This window comes from Crocodylus porosus, unplaced genomic scaffold, assembly GCF_001723895.1.
Source record: "Crocodylus porosus isolate Cpor-Errol unplaced genomic scaffold, CroPor_comp1, whole genome shotgun sequence".
Lineage (NCBI taxonomy): Eukaryota > Metazoa > Chordata > Crocodylia > Crocodylidae > Crocodylus > Crocodylus porosus.
The window spans coordinates 7,146,373-7,164,773 of record NW_017728947.1 but is presented as its reverse complement, the minus strand read 5'-3'; the positions used below and the strand labels follow the sequence as shown (position 1 = coordinate 7,164,773).

The following is an 18,401-nucleotide window of genomic DNA, read 5'->3' as shown; positions in this document are numbered from 1 at the left end:
TACCTGTGTATGAGTGGATAGGTTTGTATATCTGTTTAGGTGTGTGTGTATGTGTGTGCATGTCTGCCTGTGTGCATATGTACATGCACATGTGTACATTTGTGCACGTGTAAGTGTGCATGCCTGTATGACTGCGTGTGTATGTCTGTGTACATGCACGTGCACGTTTGCCTGTCTGCATGCGTGTATATGCACGTGCATGTGTACACGTGTGCATGTTTGTATGAGTGCACGTGTGCATACGTCCGCATGCATGCGGGTGCGTCTACATGCCTGAGTGCATGCGTGTGCCCCTACGTGTGCACAGGTCTGCACGCATGGGGGTGTGCGTGCCCGTGTGCAGAGGTCCGCATGCATGCGTGTGCACCTTCGTGCCTGCAGGTGTGCGCGTGTCTCCGTGTGCCCACGCACGCCGCATGTAGGCAGAAGCCACCTTAAGGCGGCCCGTGCGCGCGGGCTGCAGGGCGGGGAACACCCTCCCGGGCCGCGGCGGCGGCAAGAATGTGGGAGGGCTGCAAAGTTTGGAGAGAGGCACTTCCTCCCGCCGCCCGCTGGGACACGGGCTAGGCGAGGGGGGGCGCGTGTGCCGGGCCGGGCCGGGCCCAGCGCAGGCAGTCACTTCCTCGTGGGGGCGGACAGGGCCACTGCGGCCGGCTCCCGCCTCTCTCCCTCCCTCCCTCCCTCCCGCCTCCGGCAGCCCTGAGGGGAGCGAGCGCCTGCTCTCGGTTCGCCTCGCCCGCAGCCGCGGCGCCGCTGCCTGCACATCTGCCCCCGCGCGCGCGCAAACGCTCTCTCTCACACACGGGCACGCGCAGCCCTGCCATGTCTCCCGGGAAGCCGGAGTCCGGCTAAGCGGAGCCCCGCGCGATCATGGAGCAGCCCTTCTTCCCCAGCCTGTTCCTGCTGCTGGTGCTGCTCAGCCTCCCCAAGGTAAGGCGAGAGGCTGCTCTCCGCGTGGCCCTGGCCTCAGCAGTCTTGCCCAGGTGCTGGCGGGCTGGGTGGGCGGCCTGGGGGCTTTTTCTTCCTGGTCCCCGTGGCTGCTCCAAGCTTGTGTGGGGACCTGGTGCTGGGTGCCAGGCAAGGAGAGCCCGGGGGTGTGTGCAGGGCTACTGGTACATGGTGGGGAGTGTTGTGTGCATGGACATGTGTGCATGTCGGGGCTGGAGAGACCAGCAGGGAGGGTGGGTTGCAGGTGCCTGCACTCCCAAGTGGGAAGGATCCGTCATGTTGGTGGAGACGTGTGCTGTTGTGTAGCTTTGCCACCTGCTTGGATGCCTGCATAGCCCAGGCCAGGAGGAGCCAATATACCTAACCAGGAAGAAGGCTCTGGCTGGCAGGGACCAGGACAGGGACAACCCCAGAGACTGTGTGGCTGTTTGCCTGTCCCTGGTCTGTTCACATTTCTGGGTAGAGTTTCACTAGGCAGTGCCCGTTGGCCCCTTGGTTCGAGGGCTAGTGAGCACTATCTGGTGTACTCTGCTCAGTGCCTCCCCCCCTTTCCCACCTTGGTTCACTTGTTTTGAACCTTTAACCTTCACTCCCTGTTTCGTCCTTTAGTTGTCCCACGCGATCAGTGATGTGTCTTTAGTGGCCCTCCTTGGGGGCTTCTAGTTCTGCTTGATAGGCTTTGACCCCATTCCAGAATGGCACATCAACAGGCCTGACTGGGATGGTACTTAGGGTGGTCAAGCCTAGCAAGTGCTCTGCTTACTGGTGTTTTATCTTCACCCTCCTTGGTGGTGGGTCACTTTTGTGGGGAGCAAGGAGGCTGGGACTGGGGGAGTCTCCAGGGGGCTAGGTGTGCTGTACTTACCTGGTGGACTCTAGGGATGAATGAAATAAAGTTAGTCTCCCAGGCAGGAGTTTTCAAAAGTGATGGCTGGGCTCGGGTTCTCTGTTTGGATTTCCTCATGAAAGTCTGGTTTGCAGAGGATGGATGCTCCAGCCCTTGTAAGACAAACCCACCTCTCCTGGAGGGCTCTCAGCAATTGAGGGGGCTAGAAATCTTGGCTAAGGTATACCTTCTAGTGTCACGGTAAGGAAGGGGTAACTTACTGTGTCTGCACCTCTGTGGGAACCGTGATAGGGTTTTAAAGGATTGGAAGATGCATCCTGTGCAGAAACTACCCCGCTGTTAGAGGCAAACCAGAATTTTTTCTGTCTCCAGCAGGAACACGGAGGCTTGGTTTTCCATTTACTTTAAACAAGTGTTATGCTTGTTGGTTTCAGAGGATTTTCTCTTCTGTTAGGTTGAGTGTAAATCGAGCACAGCGTTTCTGTTTCCAACTGTAGGGCGCTGACTACCTTATGCTGTCAAAGCTATGCAGTGCAGGTATTTTCTTTCCTAGCAAACCCGTATTTCTCTCACAAAATGTGGTAGTGACTGTTTATGGCCTACATTTGTGAAAGGAAAGGACAGTTCTAGTACCCCCTTGGTTACTGGAATATGTCCTAGTAGTGGTGTTGCTGGTTAATTAGTTACAAATACTTTGTGATTGGTATCAAATTGTGCTTCCCTGATGTCAGACATGCAGATCATTAGCTGGGTTATCTGTTTTATAAGAAGTAAGGAGTTCTTATAGAAAAAGCCTACTTAATGGGGAACAAACAAATTTGGCAGGGTAAAATAGACAGCCCCTAAACAGCAACACTGTATTTGGGTATCTCTCCAAATCCCTTGCAGTTACTGCCTCCATATTTGTCACAAGTATCTCACTTCCATCTGACTACCAAACCTGCAGCATAACAACAGGACAGCATTTAAGGAGAAACCTTTCACCCTTTCCTTTAATTAGAATTATTACTTAGCAGTATTCAAATGCCTGCATTTTATAACCATTGGAAATTCTTATGGATTAGCTAGGTTTTTGCTTTGTGGAAAAATTACTGAGGTGAGAATAGCTATTACAGGAACATGACCTTTCATTAGCAAGAGGCCAAGATGCTCATTTATCTCTGTTATTGGCAATTCCTCTGACAAATGTACTTGTTTTAGTTGCATCGTACAGTTATGCCAACAGTTAAGGAGTATGAGTTATTGACATTCCAGAGATTGGTCCAGTGGACAGTAGCTTTTCATTATCTTATGCTGATGTCTCTTTGTAATTATGAATGATGTTTGTTGCAAAACCTTTGTATCATTTTTCTCTTGCATTTCATTCAGGATATTGCATACTTCATTGAAGGTCCTCAGTTTCTTCTGTTAGTTTACAAAAAATAAAAACCAAATCCAGGCTTCTGTTGGGGAAAAAAACATTTTTGACTAAGAGCTAAGAATAATTTAGTGATGAGGTTCAAGTGTATTTCCCTTTAGATATAAACACTCATAAATTTGGGGGAAGCTTGGCTTGGGCTTGGGTTGCCATAGGCTGCAACCCTGCAAGTTGATCTGTGCAGTCAGACTTGATGCTGTCTCACTTTATGAAGATCGGTTTATATGCAGGGAGACCCATTTTCAGAAGGGCCCACTGATTTTGGTGGGGTGATGTAGATGGGGCACTGTGTTGGCACAGAAGTTTGCTTATACTAATCGGTTGGCAGAGTCTGGATCTTAGTTTGTTTCCAGTATTTTCAATTTTTTCTTGAGTCACAAATCTCTTCCTGATTGTATTCAGTTATACCTTCTGCTTTTCTTTATTTCTTCGGGCATGTCTGTATTATCTGCTGTGGGCCAAGAAGGAGAGTAAATTAGGCCACGTAGAGCTCCGTGGTTGCTGTGGATTGATTGCTTTTGCCATGTTTCTGTTTGCTGCATTACAGTGTTAACTGTTGAGGCTATTGCAGTTTGAGTGATATTTTTCATAACTTCTGGTTATTTTTCATGTCTCTGATTATGAAGATCTGTCCTAGAAGGTCATATTCACAACAGTTCCTCAGTCCTTTTCGGATACTTGCTAATGTCAGAAGTGCTAGTACCTCTCAGAGACGGGAGAAAAAGCCAATGAAGTTCTTGTTGGAATAGGATTTAGAAGTATATTAGAAACCACCCCTGCAAACCCTTGCTCACACAGTTTATTCTAATCTGTTGATTTTAATGGGGCCAATTGTGTGAGTACAGGTAGTAAGTTCTACAGGATCTTGTGTGTGTATAGCTATATTATCTGAAATGAGGATGTTCAGGTACAAGTATAACTAAGAGTGGCCTCAAGAATTATTATCTTTTGTTGTTTCAGACAGCGTTTATCCAATCTTGCCATGTAAGAATAAGAGTTTTGTATAACATGACACGGTTCTAGTCTGTCTTGCTGGAGGATTCATTATGTAGATAGGAAAAGAAAGTAAACATTAATAAACAATTGTTCCTGTGCATGAAGGCAGTGGTTAAAGAGCTGTTATGAAAGCTGCTTTTTTACCATAAATGCTGTCTGCTGCTATGGTCTGTGCATGCTATTTTTGTGGATTTGTGGTGGTGTTTATAATCTAAGATAAGCATCTAGATTTTTAGTTAAAATTCGTAAGTATTTGAGGTTGGAAGCAATTTTTGAACTTGCCGTGTTATAACATAATTTTATGGGGGTTCATACTTTTAAAATTACACTAAATATTTTAAAGTAGGAGCTGGACAACATGTGCCCAGTGTGATCCATAACAAGCTGTTCAGATCATATGTACGGATGTTTGTACAGGGACAGATCCCAGGGCGTGCAGCGGTGTGGATGCACCTCCTTTCAGTCAGTGCTGTTGTAGGAGCAGAAGCTGGGGACATTTTTTTAAATAAGTCCCTGAAGCAAGTGGGAATCCCCCCATCTTCCATATTGCTCAGTGATGCATCCCCTCTACTCCTCACCCACTGCTGCTACTGTCCCTGGCTGCTCTGTGGGTTAGTGGCAGCACTCCAGGGTCACTCCTTCCTGCTCCAGCTGGACTCTACATGCAGCTCAGCTGCGGGCAGTGAGGCTGCAGCAGGTGGGTCTCTGCCTGGTCCCTGGGAGCAGGCACAGGACAGTGGTGTGCCTAGGGCAAGGCAACTAAAGGTGGGGACGCAGGCAAGAAGAAAAAATGTCTTTGTGATCACGGCAGCAACAGCAGCAAGCAAAAGTCACACCAGACACCTAACTGCGTTTTTACACTGGTAGTGGTTGGGCAGGAAATCACTACTATTGCCCCTGCTGTCTCTGGTTGAGCCTAGCTGCATGTACAGCCCATAGAGCCTCCTCCCTGTCCCCTCACCCCCTGCCCTGGGTCAGCTGGGGTCAGCAGCTGCAGTGGGTGGGTGAGGGAAGGATGTGTGAGCATGGAGGGGAAAGAGGCGGAGGGAAGAGTCTTACCTGCTTGAGGGACTTAAAAATCCCTGCTGCTGCTGCTTCTGGGTGGTTTGCCTGTGCTGGTGTGTGGGTATTGAGGCTGGGAGTTGGGGGTGCAGCCAACCTTGCAGCACAGGCTACTGCTCCCAGGTCCCCCTTTCCAAAAATCTGGATCCACCAGTGTGTTTGCATTAGCTCTGAGGTGCGTAATGATCCTTTATAGTGAATATACTAGCCTGATTCTTTATAGTTTTCTGACTTAAATTGTTTTGAGTTTCTAACTGAAGGATTTGAATGAGGCTTCATACTAGAAATTTGGGCTTGCCATATGGAATCATGAAATGGTTGCAATTAATGCTTGGTATAAAATAGCCATTGCTGCTTATTGTCATTTATTCTTAATTGCAGATTTCAGTTTTAAATTGGTTTTGTTCTAAATAAACTGACGTAACAGTTTAAAAATAAAAGCTGTTTAACAAAGAAATATAACTTTATATTATACTAGTTTCCAAGGTGAGGTTTATTTAGAAGTATAAAAATGAGAAAAATAAAAGTTTTCAGGTCACCATAACTGTTCTGTTTTGGTGGGGGGGGGTGGTTTGGGGAGGGAGTAGGGTAAACTTGTCCATCTGAAAGTCTGATCCACCCTGGCTGCTTTGCCACTCCATCCAGGAAGAGCACAGACCACCTGCAGATGCTTCCTCAGCCTGACATGAAGAGTGTTTGTGGCTGAAGCCTTGCAAAGAAGAATTTTTCCAGCTGTCTGAGTTGGTCTAATAAAAGATACTGGAATTACCCTAAGAACCTTGCCTGCCTACAATCCACTCTTAACACACTTCTTTAAGCACAAGCAACACAGATCTTTGGAACTAAACAAGTTCGCACCTGAGTTTTACTTTTGAGTAACCTGTTGCTGTAAACTCATTTAAAAAAAGTTCGGGAAACAATTTATTATACTGCTGACCAAAACGTGTCTGGAATTATCTAGCAATGGGCATATACAGTGTTCTCTTAACTATGCGTTCTGCATGTGTATGTGGATGTCCTGAAGAGTTCCCACAGTTAGAAGCTGATCTCTATGCTTGCTGTGTATCCAGTAGTGTGCACATTTGAGATCAGAATTGGGGCTCATAGTAGAAATACTGTCTGTGCAAACAGCACTGCTATTAATAGTACTTCCTCAACTAAGCTTGGTACATGCAAGCCATTGTTGAGAATTTTCATGTCATGTAAATTTTTGGTTGGAGTTGCTAAATATGTGTGGGAAAGAGAGGAAGAGAGAATGCTAGTGCATAAAATCTTGTTTGTTTTTTTGTTCTCCACATAGTGCTTTTTTTATTAATCCATATCATTTTAATTTGTACACTTCCTCTTCCTACTCAAATTACAGTGTATGAAGGGTAAGCAGTTCTGCAAGTGCTATAGGATGAAGATTAGAAATGAGGATTTGATTCTAGTAATGTTTAAAATGCACCATCAGGTTTTTTTTTCCTTTCTTTTAAAACCTCATGTTTCCCAATATAATTGGGGGAAAAGGCTGTTTAAAATCAACGCTTTCAAAATTGTAGTTCGGGGAGAGCTGACTGGTCATATGATGCTGGCTCTTTTCCTTGGTGTCCTGGTTCCTAAATGGAAGTATGAGCCTGGGCATCTCTAAAGGTAGCTGGAAATGAAGAGGAGCCAGCTCAGCTGCTTCTTCTAGGGACAGGTCATTTCTATATAAAAGGAGGAAGGGAGTAAATGGGAGTCTCACTCAGGGACTGAAGCTGTCAGCTAGAGAGGATTGTGCAGAAGAGAAGGGTTTAGGCAAAAAAAATCAGGCGGTTGTGCAGCCTGCCCACAGGAAAGAAGAGCCAAACTTTTGGAAAGGATTGTATGGGGTGGGATTGAGGAAGGGGGAATATGAGAAAACATCTGGGAAGTGTGTGCAAATGAAGAAGAACAGAACAGATACGTCTATCTGTCAGTTCCATTAATCTTGAAGCCTATATCAAGATTGCTTCCTAAACATATATGGGCTGACTATTTCCAAATCTATATGTATACCTGAACATGCTCTTGCATTATCTTAAAGGGAGAGAAGGAATCCAAAATTAAGTGGGAAATTGTAATTTTTTTAATCCACTGAATAATTACTCATTAAACTCATGGCCTAGTTCAGTTGCATTAAAGTATGTATATGGCCTTAGGTAATATAAGCAGTAGGGCTGTGTGAAGTTTTGGTTCCTGATTCAATTCAGCCCAATTCTGTGGCTTAATATCTGAATCCGAATCAAAAGACCCTTTAATCTCTCTGAATTGAATCAGAACCCTCCAAATTGATTCGGAAAGATTTGGTGATTCAGACATAAACACAGCTTTAAATGTTTTTTCTAGGTACTTCTAGGTACCAGGTGGCTTGTGAATGCTGCCATGCTGGGGCACATGGAGTGTCCCACAGGAGCGCAGTGGGGTCCCCAGTGCATTTGGAAGCAGACCTGGAAGTAGACCAGAAGCACTTCTGGGGAGCATCCAGGGGGGCCCCTCTGCACCCCCAGCTCAGTGACTGGTGCCTCCTGGGTCTGGAGAGGGCACCTGGGGGTCCTTCCACAGCCAGTTGCCAAGATGGAAGGGCTTCGGGGGGGGCTCCCCAGCAGACCTGGAAGTGGACCGGAAGTACTTCCGGTTATTTCTGGGTTCTCTGCTAAGCGTGTGGAGCGCCCCCTGCACTCCTGTGGGATGTTCCATCTGCCCCAGCATCACAGCATTCACAAGCTGTGCTGGTACCTCGAGGTATGTAGAAAAAACTTTTAAAGCTGTGTCTATGTCCAAATAGCTGGTTCTCCAAATCTGCATCAATTCTTCAGATTTGGATTCAGCTGAATTGAATAAGGAACAGTGATCTGAATCAACTAATCAAATCACTGTCCCTCGTTCGGGCCGAATCTGAATCAAATAGTGCTACACAACTTAAGATGGATCTTTCCAAAAATTTAAGCCTGGTCCTGGAAGTGTTTGCATGTCATTGGAAATGGCATGAACATTTACCTTGTGTCACAAAGTAAATGTTATGAAGATCCATCCTTCCATCGATCCATTCATCCTCACTTAGGTGAGTTATGCCAGAAGGTACAGAGTGCAAGTGTTTTTACATGTGAATAGCTTAACAGAAAAGAGGAAACTCATTCATGGTGGTGGATTGGATTGGTGGATCGGAACTGATTCATGCATATATTTTTGTAGCAGCAGGTGTGTATGTAGGGCTCCAATCTGCCTTGTCTAGTAAGTAGGTGGATGGTGCATAGTGTCCAGAGCTGGGGTCAGCATAGTATAGAATCCAGCACAGTATAGAGCTGGGGCCAGAGAGGTCCCTCAGACTCCCTTTGGTTTGAGGGGTATGTAACAAGAGAAATGTGGCCCAAACCTGATTAATGAGTTCCCCTTTTGGAAGGGGAAAAAGGGGTCTACCAGATGGGATAATCATTGGTATTTTTATCTGTGCTTATTCTGTGTTGGGTGTTATGTTTCACTTCCATCTTTCACTTGTTTGGATCCCCTCTAACCTTCTTTTATCATCCAAAGCTATATAAAAACTAAAACAACTTGGAAAATGCAGGTGATCCTTAATTGTTTCCTAATACATGTAAGTCTGTGCACAGAGGATGTACGGCACTATTTTAGGCCTTTAAAAAAAACTACTGTTTTTTTGGTTTAGCCACTTGAACGATTTTAATGGTTTTTTGGTTGATTGGTTTGGTTTTGTGGTGTGTAGGGGAATGTCATACACATAAAAATAATAAAGTTCTTTAGAGGTGCACTGATACATCAGTCCATCTAACATTGGCACCAATAAAAAGAAAATGGACATTATCAGTAATTGGCTTTTAATGGCTGATAGTGTCGCTGATTGAATGCTCTGTGTGTGTGCGTGCACAGCTGCAGCTTGCATATGGCCGGGAGTATAGCCCGGCAACTTGGAGTATAGCGTCTAGCTGGTAAGTCTGTTGGGAGGAAGGGGCAGGGTGGAAGGGGAGGGAAGAGTTGTCGGGGCAGATCAAGGCCCCTGTGGTGAGGGAGGAGAGTGGGGCTGGGACAGGCACTGCACAGCCAGGGTAGGGTGTGGGGCGTGCAATGGAGCCACAGCTCATACACGGGGGCACACATCCGGGGGAGGCATAGAGGACATGTACCCTGCAGATCTGTGCATGGAGCAAAAGCAGGCTGTCCTCTGCAGACTCGGGGCTAGAGGCTGCTCTGGGCTCTTCCCAGTGCAGGGCTAGGCCTGGGCTGTGGTTGGAGTGGGTGGCAGTGGTGCTGGGAGGGGGAGAAAGGAGACGCTATGGCAAATTTTGCCGTAGCCTTGTTTGCCACTGCTACCCTAGTGCCACGGCTACCCGCCTTAAGTGGAGCATAGGCCCAGCCCTCTCTGGAAAGATCCTGGTGCAGCCTCTGGCCATGAGTGCACAGTGGGAAGCCCACCATTGCCCTGTGCACAGATCTGGGGAGCACATGCTCCCCATATCTTTTTGGGGGTGTATGCAGCAGCAGGAGATGCCCTTATACCCCCCAGACAACCATGGTTCTGTCCTGTGCCCTGCCTCACCCTGGCTTTGCAATGCTGGCCCCTGCCCCAACCCCCCTCCCTCCATCACTGTGGGGGCCTCGATCTTCCTCCCTCATGCCCCTTCAACCCAACAGACTTACCTGCCAGATGCTGCTCTGCTAGCTGCTGGGCTGCATATTGGCAATAGGATTGGTAGTGACCGATATAGCTCGTTAATAATCGGCTGTCCGTATCGACCCAAAAAATCTTTATCGGTGCACCTCTAATGTTCTTTTGTATCTTATTGGCCAGAGGTTCACTTATATAAAGTGTAAAGAGAAAAAGGGAATGCCTTTTTTGGTTATTCCACTGCAACTGATGAGTTTCTGATATTGAGGCTAAAGCTAAACTATCAAGGAAAGACTTGAACATACAGTTTTGAGCAGTATTATGAATTCAATTTGCTCTGTCCCTGTAAGCAGATCTGGTATGTCCACATCAAGGGCTTTTCTCAGGAAGAGGGCAGAAGAGCCAAGAGAGATGTGCAAGTGTTATGGAAGAATGTAGCAAGAAACTTTCTCCCCAGTTGTGGCCCAGGTGAAGAGTGGTACCAAGTGACTAGCAATTTTCCTGGTGAGAATTTTATAGTGTACCTCTAAAATGCAGATGGCTGTGTTTCAAGATAGTCTCAAATTAACTTTTCTTTTCTTGGCACTATTATGGTAGCTGCAATCTGCCAGCTTGAAGAAAGCCATGTTGAAGCTGGCCTTATAGGATGTGCTGTCTTTAGTGGTTCAGTGCAAGGCAGTGGTTGGAGAAATGAAACCCAGTCTGCACACATTGGGGACTCTGGTTGTGCATCTTTTAAGGAGCTTAATGGCATGTTGTGATGCTTCTACTTTTAGTGGTTTTATGATATGTGATCATTTGTGTGTAATAACATGAGTCATTCTGACATTTGTCAGTTAATACAATAGCTTGATATGCAGAAGGGATCTTTAGTCTTAGGTAACAATTCCTGTGGAGGACTGTGGTGTTATTGCTATTGCTGTATGTGTTGATGAGATTATTTTGAAGTGGAGGATTTTTTTTGAGAGGTATGACAGCAACTTAACTTCTGTTTTGTGATCATGATACTTTTTACATAGAGTTTACAAGTCGAAGCCTTCATTTACTCATTTTTTCATTTAATTTCTGTTTGCTTCTAGGGATTCTAATACCTCTGTTTTATGTGTGTTTCTAAATGCAGTCTTTTGAGACCTCACGTTCTGATGATTGCTTATTCCTTTTAGAAACAAAGAAGCAGATGCTATTTCCCCTTCAAGTGCCTAAGTGACACTTATGTAGCCATGTAATTGCAGTTTTTGGCACTTGGGCACAGTTTAGCATTCAGTGTAGCTTTGCTCACTCTCTGCTTCCCTACTTTGCCTGCTTTTTCGGCTGCACTACGGTCGCATAACCATCTGCAGGGGAAGAGAATCACTGCGTAGGCATGTAGCTCCAGACAAGTCCCAAAACTTTAGCTGCAGCAAAAATATGACTAGCAGATAGGAGGGAGGAGCCAGAATGTGGAAGGCTAGGTGGAGGAGAGCTATCCCATCTTTTAGCTCATTAACCTAGAAGTTAGGGCACTCAGAGAGAGCATGAGTCCCAGGTTGTAGACCCCCCTCAGAGGGTTTCAAGCTGTCTCTTCTGCTTCCTAGCAGAGTGTTGTAACAGTCACACCACAGGCTAGGCATTGTTCCAGGCCTTCTCCATGCACACCATTGAAGTTGGCTTGCTAGGCAGCAAAGGAGGGAAGATGCATAATGCTAGGAGGAGCACAAACAAGGTGGAGGGTGTTTCAGTGGGATGAGTGCTGCCCTGAACGGGTGGGGGTCTCTGCGTTCTATCTGGGGCCCCTGCTGGAGCAAAAACTATCCCAGTGTTGTTTATCCATGTTTATCCAGTGACCATAAAATGCAGGGTGTGCTGGGCCAGCTTCAAGGGGAGGGCTGGAGAGCACATTGGCCAGATGAGAAGACTTGGAACCCAGCTCTCCCAGTCTTTGGGCAAGTGCACTAACCATTAGACTGTTTGGCTAAGAGGGGGAAAGCGCTCTTCCTCCTCCTCCTTGTCTTATTTTACTTTTAGCAAGTACATGCTTAGGGTGATCTTATTTAGCTCCAGGTGGAAATAGAATTCCAAGTGATGTGATTGCCCAGAATTGCAGTTATCTGGGTGTGTGAAGGATAAATCAGATTTAGCCCTAAGTGAGGGACCCTCCAGCAATGGACAAAAACTGGCTTGGCTGGAATGGAGGGAAGGAAAGGCTGGTGTGTGGAGGGAGTGTGTGGAATGACCGGTATGGAAGAGCTCAGGAAGAGCTCTGGATGAGTGACGTAGCAATGGCTGGCCAGGACAAGGGTGTTGATGTATCCCTATACATCTACTTGATGTACAGCTACACTTACAAAAGCAACAAGTGATCATCTATAGCATGGCTTCCCAAACTGTGATCCACATATCCCTTGGGGTACGCAAGATATCTCTAGGGGGTACATGGGAGAACTTGTGTAATGGCGGATTTAATTTTAATTGTAGTAAAAATTGGCATTTAAGGGGTTAAATATAAAACATATGCTGGTAGGGATACATGGGCAGCTGGTAAATCTGGAAGGGGGTATGCAGTAAGAAAAAGTTTAGGAACCTCTAATTTATAGGAAGCTGCAACTAATGTTTGACATGTTGTGCCATTGCCTACACGTAAGAGCTTCCTTAAACTACTGCATCTAATAAGTATTTTGTGGGTGTAATTTTAATGGAAATCAAGTTGTGGGTTGCTTTTGTTTTTTTGATTGATGTTCTGTGCCTCTCTCCCCTTTGGTTAGTTTCTGCAAGATCAATTTGGCTTTACTTTGGAACAATGCATGACAATTTGGATGTAATATATTTGATCACAAATAAATTGCAAAATGATGATCCACTCATGATATGGACTAACCAAAAAGTGCCATAGAGTTTAGGGCTTGGCACAGCCATCTTCTCTTGTAGTGGGAGGTTAGTGAAGTGACTTGGCTCAAGAATGATGGTTTGTGGGTAACCACGTGAAGTCAAAGTAACAAGATTTGCAGCTGCTCCCTTCTGATAAGAAAGCATCAAGCTGGTTCAGCGAGCAGGGCTGCTCCTCCTTGCTTAGATTCTCTATGTAAATAGAAAGCGAAGGTAAGGGTGGTCAGGAATGGCTCTAGAAGCTGTAAGTAATTGGAATAACCTCCTAATGAAAATGGAGGATGTGCCCTATTACCTGTAACGTTTAAAACAATGTGACACAAGGTGTTACAATGTGATTTAGAGTAGAAAGGGGAACTGTTAGGCACTAAGGGCATTTATACACATCTATTTGTCTGCTCCGATGTGCCAGATCTCCAGTGCATTGGAGAAAACTCAGTTAACCGAGTCTGCTCTGCATGCAAGCTGACGCACCCAGCGCTGCGTCACGTACATTTGTATAAACAGCGAAATGTACGTCAATGCTGAGAAAATGGCAGCAATGCACTTTTGAACTAAAACACCTTTGATATGTTTTAGTTAAAAAATGCACCACCACCGTTTTCTCAGCACTGATGCACATTTCACCATTTATACAAATGCATGCACCACAGCGCTAGGTGCTTTTTAAAGCGCCTAGTGCTGTGGCACAAACATGTACAAATAAGAGCAAGTGAGCTAATTGAATGTATGTCTCTGCAAGTAAAATAATTTGTGTTAATACTTTTTCTGCCTGCTGTATTCTCAGGTACATGTGAGTGAAGCTCATGATGTTAATAGTTTTGTTGTAGCAGAAGAAATAGCAGTTCTCCAGGATTGTCAAGAGACTGACTGAACAGTCCAGTGATGGTTACATTATTAGTGATACTTGGGTTTTAAAACACATCTTAATATTAAATGGTAGAGTTATTCTAAAAGCTAACATTACAAATAAAATCTCCTCACTTGACATCAGATTTCCAAATGTTTAACTATATTGTATTGATGTAAAGGCTTAGCAGGAGTTAAATGCTTGTGGGTTTTTTTTTTTCCTTCCTATGATTATCCTTGTTTGCTTTCTTTGGTTCTGCAGGAACCTTATAGGCTTATAAAATGATTCAGAACTGGGAAGGCAGTGAAATAGCTGAACTTCATTAAATCCTCAAGGACCTTTTAGATCTTCACTTTGTTTGTTTGACTTTTTTCCAGTGAAAACAGATACAGGAATTCAAATGTCTTCCTGACACTGGTGAGCATACATCACTCTTAGAATTTCCTTTCAAATGCTGTTGTGATTTTATAGAAGAGAAGCTGTGTTTTCAATGCTTCTTTGTAAAACACACGCTCTTAGTCATATAGTATTTTGCTTGTCCCTAAGTAGGAATAGCAGTTTATTTCTGTTTATTGTCATTCAGTTTACACGCACGGTTTTAACTAACAGGACTTACTGCCAATAACAATGAATTGTTTCCATTTGTAATTCTGACCGCATTCTTAAAACTCTGGTTAATTCTGAAATGTTCACAATGTTAACATACTGGATTGTTATCTGTTTCTTAAAGAGGAAAAATTACTTTCAAACATACGTATACCAGAATGTACATATGTGCTAGAGACAAGGATTTGTGGTGGTATGTTTTATTGGACCAAATGCATGGTTGGGATAAAGTTGAAACAAATTTTCAAATGCAAGGCATTCTTCAGCAGGTCTGAGGATGTACATATAGTCCAGCAGTTTTCAACCTTTTTTTCGTTTGTGGACCTCTTTGGAAATTTCAAATGGAGGTGTGGAGCCCTTTGAATTATAAATGTAAGTTCACATACTTTTGATTGATTATAGTCATCTTTCACAGACCCCTTAGATGTGGATTGCAAAGGGGTTGAAAACTACTGATATAGTTATTTTTCTTCTGCCCTTGGAGACAAAACTTTCAGTGTGACGTTCTGTATGTTAGTTGTTGAGTTTGACTTTAATAAGGTTTGCACAAATGACTGCAATGTACTGAAATGCCTCCCAAGTGTCTTAATAAGGATTTATCTTTAGCAAAACTTTTTACAGCTCTGTTTAAAATAAAAAGTCACCAGGATGATTAAGTTCTCTGGTTCAGTTTACATTACTGAGAGGGGAGGGAGAAGAATTCACCTATACAGCCCAGTTCTCAGCACCTGTGCTTGAGAGAGAAGCAAACAGAGCTGAGGTCAGACTTGGGCCTTTTAATTGCATTGCTGGGATTTTAAAGGCCAGGCATAGGTCTTGTATAGCATAGAAACATATAGAGAAGGTCCATGAGAAATAGCTGCTAGGTCTGAAAAGGCTGAAGAAAATTGTTAGCATATTCTGATTTTAAGGTAAATGGACAGTGTTACAGTCTGTAGGACAGAAAATCTGAATTGGATGCTTCCTTGCAACATATTGAAACCCTTTGGGAAACATCTTGGTAGTTAGAGCCATGTGAAATTTGTTGTAGAAAGTGTTTGTGAAAGATTATTGAAGGGTAGTGGTCATGGTGTGTTACCCTGCTTAGGGAGTGGTCTGCATTTGTTAACATTTGAAAATGTTTCTTTCACTTTAGTGCATTAAAGGGAAGAGTGCCTCCATGTTAACAGCACCTCTCTTTCTCCTGGTCTATGCTGTGCTAGAGGTGGGTGACCCAAACCATAAGTCACTTTGAGCACCGTAATTTTTGTATGTTGCAAGCAATCTTTCTCCCCTCTCTGAGCGTTGTTTTTACTCTTCTTGAGAGCTTGGAGACGTTCTCGCTTCCTCTAGAAAAGGCTGCCTTAGAATTCTACCTTCAGCTTTGACTATATTCTGAAAAATGGCTTTTTTTTCCTCCCAAAATGCCTTAAGGCTGTTCCATTACAAGTGGCTGCCTTCCACTGTAGTATTCAGACTTTCCATCTGAAGAACAAAGAGTTGTCCTTTACAGTAGCTTTGTGCATTACTACAAGGCTGCAGGGCAAACACCTATTTCTAGTGTCTCAAATGGGGAATTTTGTGATCGACTTCAGATATAACAGGATTAAGTTTTCATTAAAAAAAACCCCCAACCTTAAAGGTGTTGACTTCGTATTGCAGGGCTGTTGGATCATGATTGTAGCTGAGTTAGTTTAAGGACATAGGCAGATAAGGTTCTGTGGGCAGGTGTGATATCTTTTAAATTTATTAGACCAACTAAATAGTTGGAAAACAGTTCTTTGCAAGCTTTCGGGCACAAACACCCTTCTTCAGGCATTGGGAGACTGTGATTTCGCTTCATAAATCTACTGGATCCAGGGTGTAGCTGTATTGGTCTAGAGGCAAAGGAATCAGAACTCATGGTAGAGGTGATATCTTTTATTCGATCAACTAGATTTTTGCAAAAAAAAAAAAGACCTTTATTTGCAAGCTTTCAAGTAACAGACACCCTTCTTCAGGTATAGGAGAAAAGATTGGATTTATAGACATTGGATTTATGACACATTACAACCTGCCTGGCGTCTGACAGACTGGGTAATCTGCCTTTAGTTGAACGCTTGCATTCCTTCGCACTTCCCTCCCTTCCCTCCCACCTCCTATCTCTATCCTTTGTCTTCCAAACTTGCATCTTCACAGACTTCTTGTTTACTTTGGTTTCTTTGCTGCCTTTGAAAACTCATAACAGCAGCAGAATCTCCCAGTGCCAGAAGAAGGGTGCTTGTGCCCAAAAGCTTGCAAAGAACTTTTTTCCAACTACTTTGTTGGTCTAAAAAAAGATATTACATACATCTACCCAAAGAACATTGCTGGCCTTTTTTATTAAAATATATGTATACAGTGGATGTAACTTTTTGCTGCCTTTACGAATTAAAACTACCCCAAAATACCTCTTTTCTAGTACAGTGTGCAGTACACTTGCACCAATGTGAGACTATGTATGATTAGCCAGAAGCACATATTTCCATGTTGATATGGTAACTTCCTAGCACTACAATACAGTATGTAGTTTAACTGGTATTTACCTATTGTCTTTGAATCAATCATCATACTTTACATGCATCTGTAGAACCGGGAAATAGTTCAATATGAGAAATGCATAGTAAACAGAAGGCCAGCACTGATAAGTATGCATTGTCTTGGAGTACAGTAGTATTATAATTGGTGTTTTGCCCTCCCCAATCAGTGATCATAATCTGTCTATTGGTAAGAGGAAAAAATTTCTTTACAAATCAATAAATTGACAAACCTAATCTGCACAGTGAAAATAAAACAGTTTTCTAAATTTGCAAAGGGTTCATGTGGTCACAAATGTTTGTGAGGCTGGCAAAGTAACCCTTATTCTGTCCAAGTATACAGACAGCCTGCTTACCTTGCTACTGTTAGGTTAGGGGTAACTTATGATCAGAAAGCATCCTTTAAAGTATGTACAAACTTGATACTCTATCTAGGATATGTATCTCAACTGAGTAATTAACATTTTGTGTATGAACAGTCTAAATCATGATTTTTGGCCAAATCTGAAGACATTTACTTTAGAGGTGCACTGATACATTGGTTTATGTAGTATCAACACCGATAAAAGTAAAATTGACATTATCGGCAATCGGCTTTTTTGGCTGATGTGGCCAGTAATGTTGCTGATAAATGCTGTGTGCATGTGCGCAGCCGCAGCATGTACATGGCCAGCCTGGCAGCTTGGAGACCAGCATCTGGCTGGTAAATCTGTTGGGGTGAGGGGGCAGAGGGGAGGGGTGTGCTGGGGGCAGATTGAGGCCCCTGAAGTGAGGGAGGGAGTGGGGCAAGGGCAGGCTCATACAGCCCCTATGCCTGCCCCATGGGTGTGTGCAGCAGTGAGAGTTGCCCTCCCTACACTCCCTGGGTGAGTTGGTTGGGGCTCTGTCCTGCTCCCTGCCCTACTCCCTCTTTCACTGTGGGGTCCTCAATCTTCCCTTCCCCTCCCCCTCCCCGACTTACTGGCCAGATGCTGCTCCCCAAGCTGCTAAACTGCATATTGGGAATTGGCTTGGTATTGGCTGATATGGCCCATTAATAATTGTCCATCGGTATTGGCTCAAAAAATATTTATTAGTGAACCCGTAATTTACATTGACACATCAAATTATATCAACCTGGTGTTTTCCCAGAGTTCTTTTTGCTACTGTTGGATCATGCTTTCGATGACAAGCAGAAGCACTGATGTATGCCAAAGATTTACTGCTACACAGTCCTGATCCTTTCTTTTCTTCTTTACTGCCACTTCCATCTTGTTGCCATTCCTGCTCTTGTGAATGGAAGTAAGGAGATTTCAATGTGGTATAAAAAGCAGGAAAGAAGGGAGGTGAGATGTACAGGATACCATTTTTAGGTACTGCTGTGAATTCTGTTTGTTCTTTTTGCCTTCAGGATTTCAGATTATCAACTGAGATGACCTCTCAAATATCTGTTAACCAGAGGCTTTCTTCTAGGTCCCTGGCAGATGTTACACTTAAGATGTGATTAATCAGTTAATCATCTTAAGTAGTAACCCAGCCACATATGCAGTTAATAGGACAATAAAACAAGGAATACACCAAAAAAGTGATTTCACAAAATACATGTAATAAGTAACGTTGTGATTGGTTCTCACATGGGTGACTGGTGCCTCCTGAGTCAGTGGAGGCACTTGCCC

General features: G+C 44.2%; 1 protein-coding gene across 8 annotated transcripts in view; it reads left to right on the top strand.

Annotated features, from left to right (window-relative positions):
• Nucleotides 1-618: 618 nt before the first annotated feature.
• PTPRJ (protein tyrosine phosphatase, receptor type J) overlaps nucleotides 619-18,401 on the top strand; it is a 135,102-nt gene continuing 117,319 nt past the window's right edge. For 3 of the 8 annotated variants that reach the window (XM_019551729.1, XM_019551732.1, XM_019551731.1), the window contains exon 1: nucleotides 673-930. In XM_019551729.1, the coding sequence (XP_019407274.1) occupies nucleotides 871-930 (60 nt within the window). In that variant the 5' untranslated portion in view covers nucleotides 673-870. Of the gene's footprint in view, nucleotides 931-18,401 lie in introns of all 8 variants that reach the window. The other 5 variants (XM_019551734.1, XM_019551728.1, XM_019551730.1 and 2 more) reach the window with 4 other exon arrangements.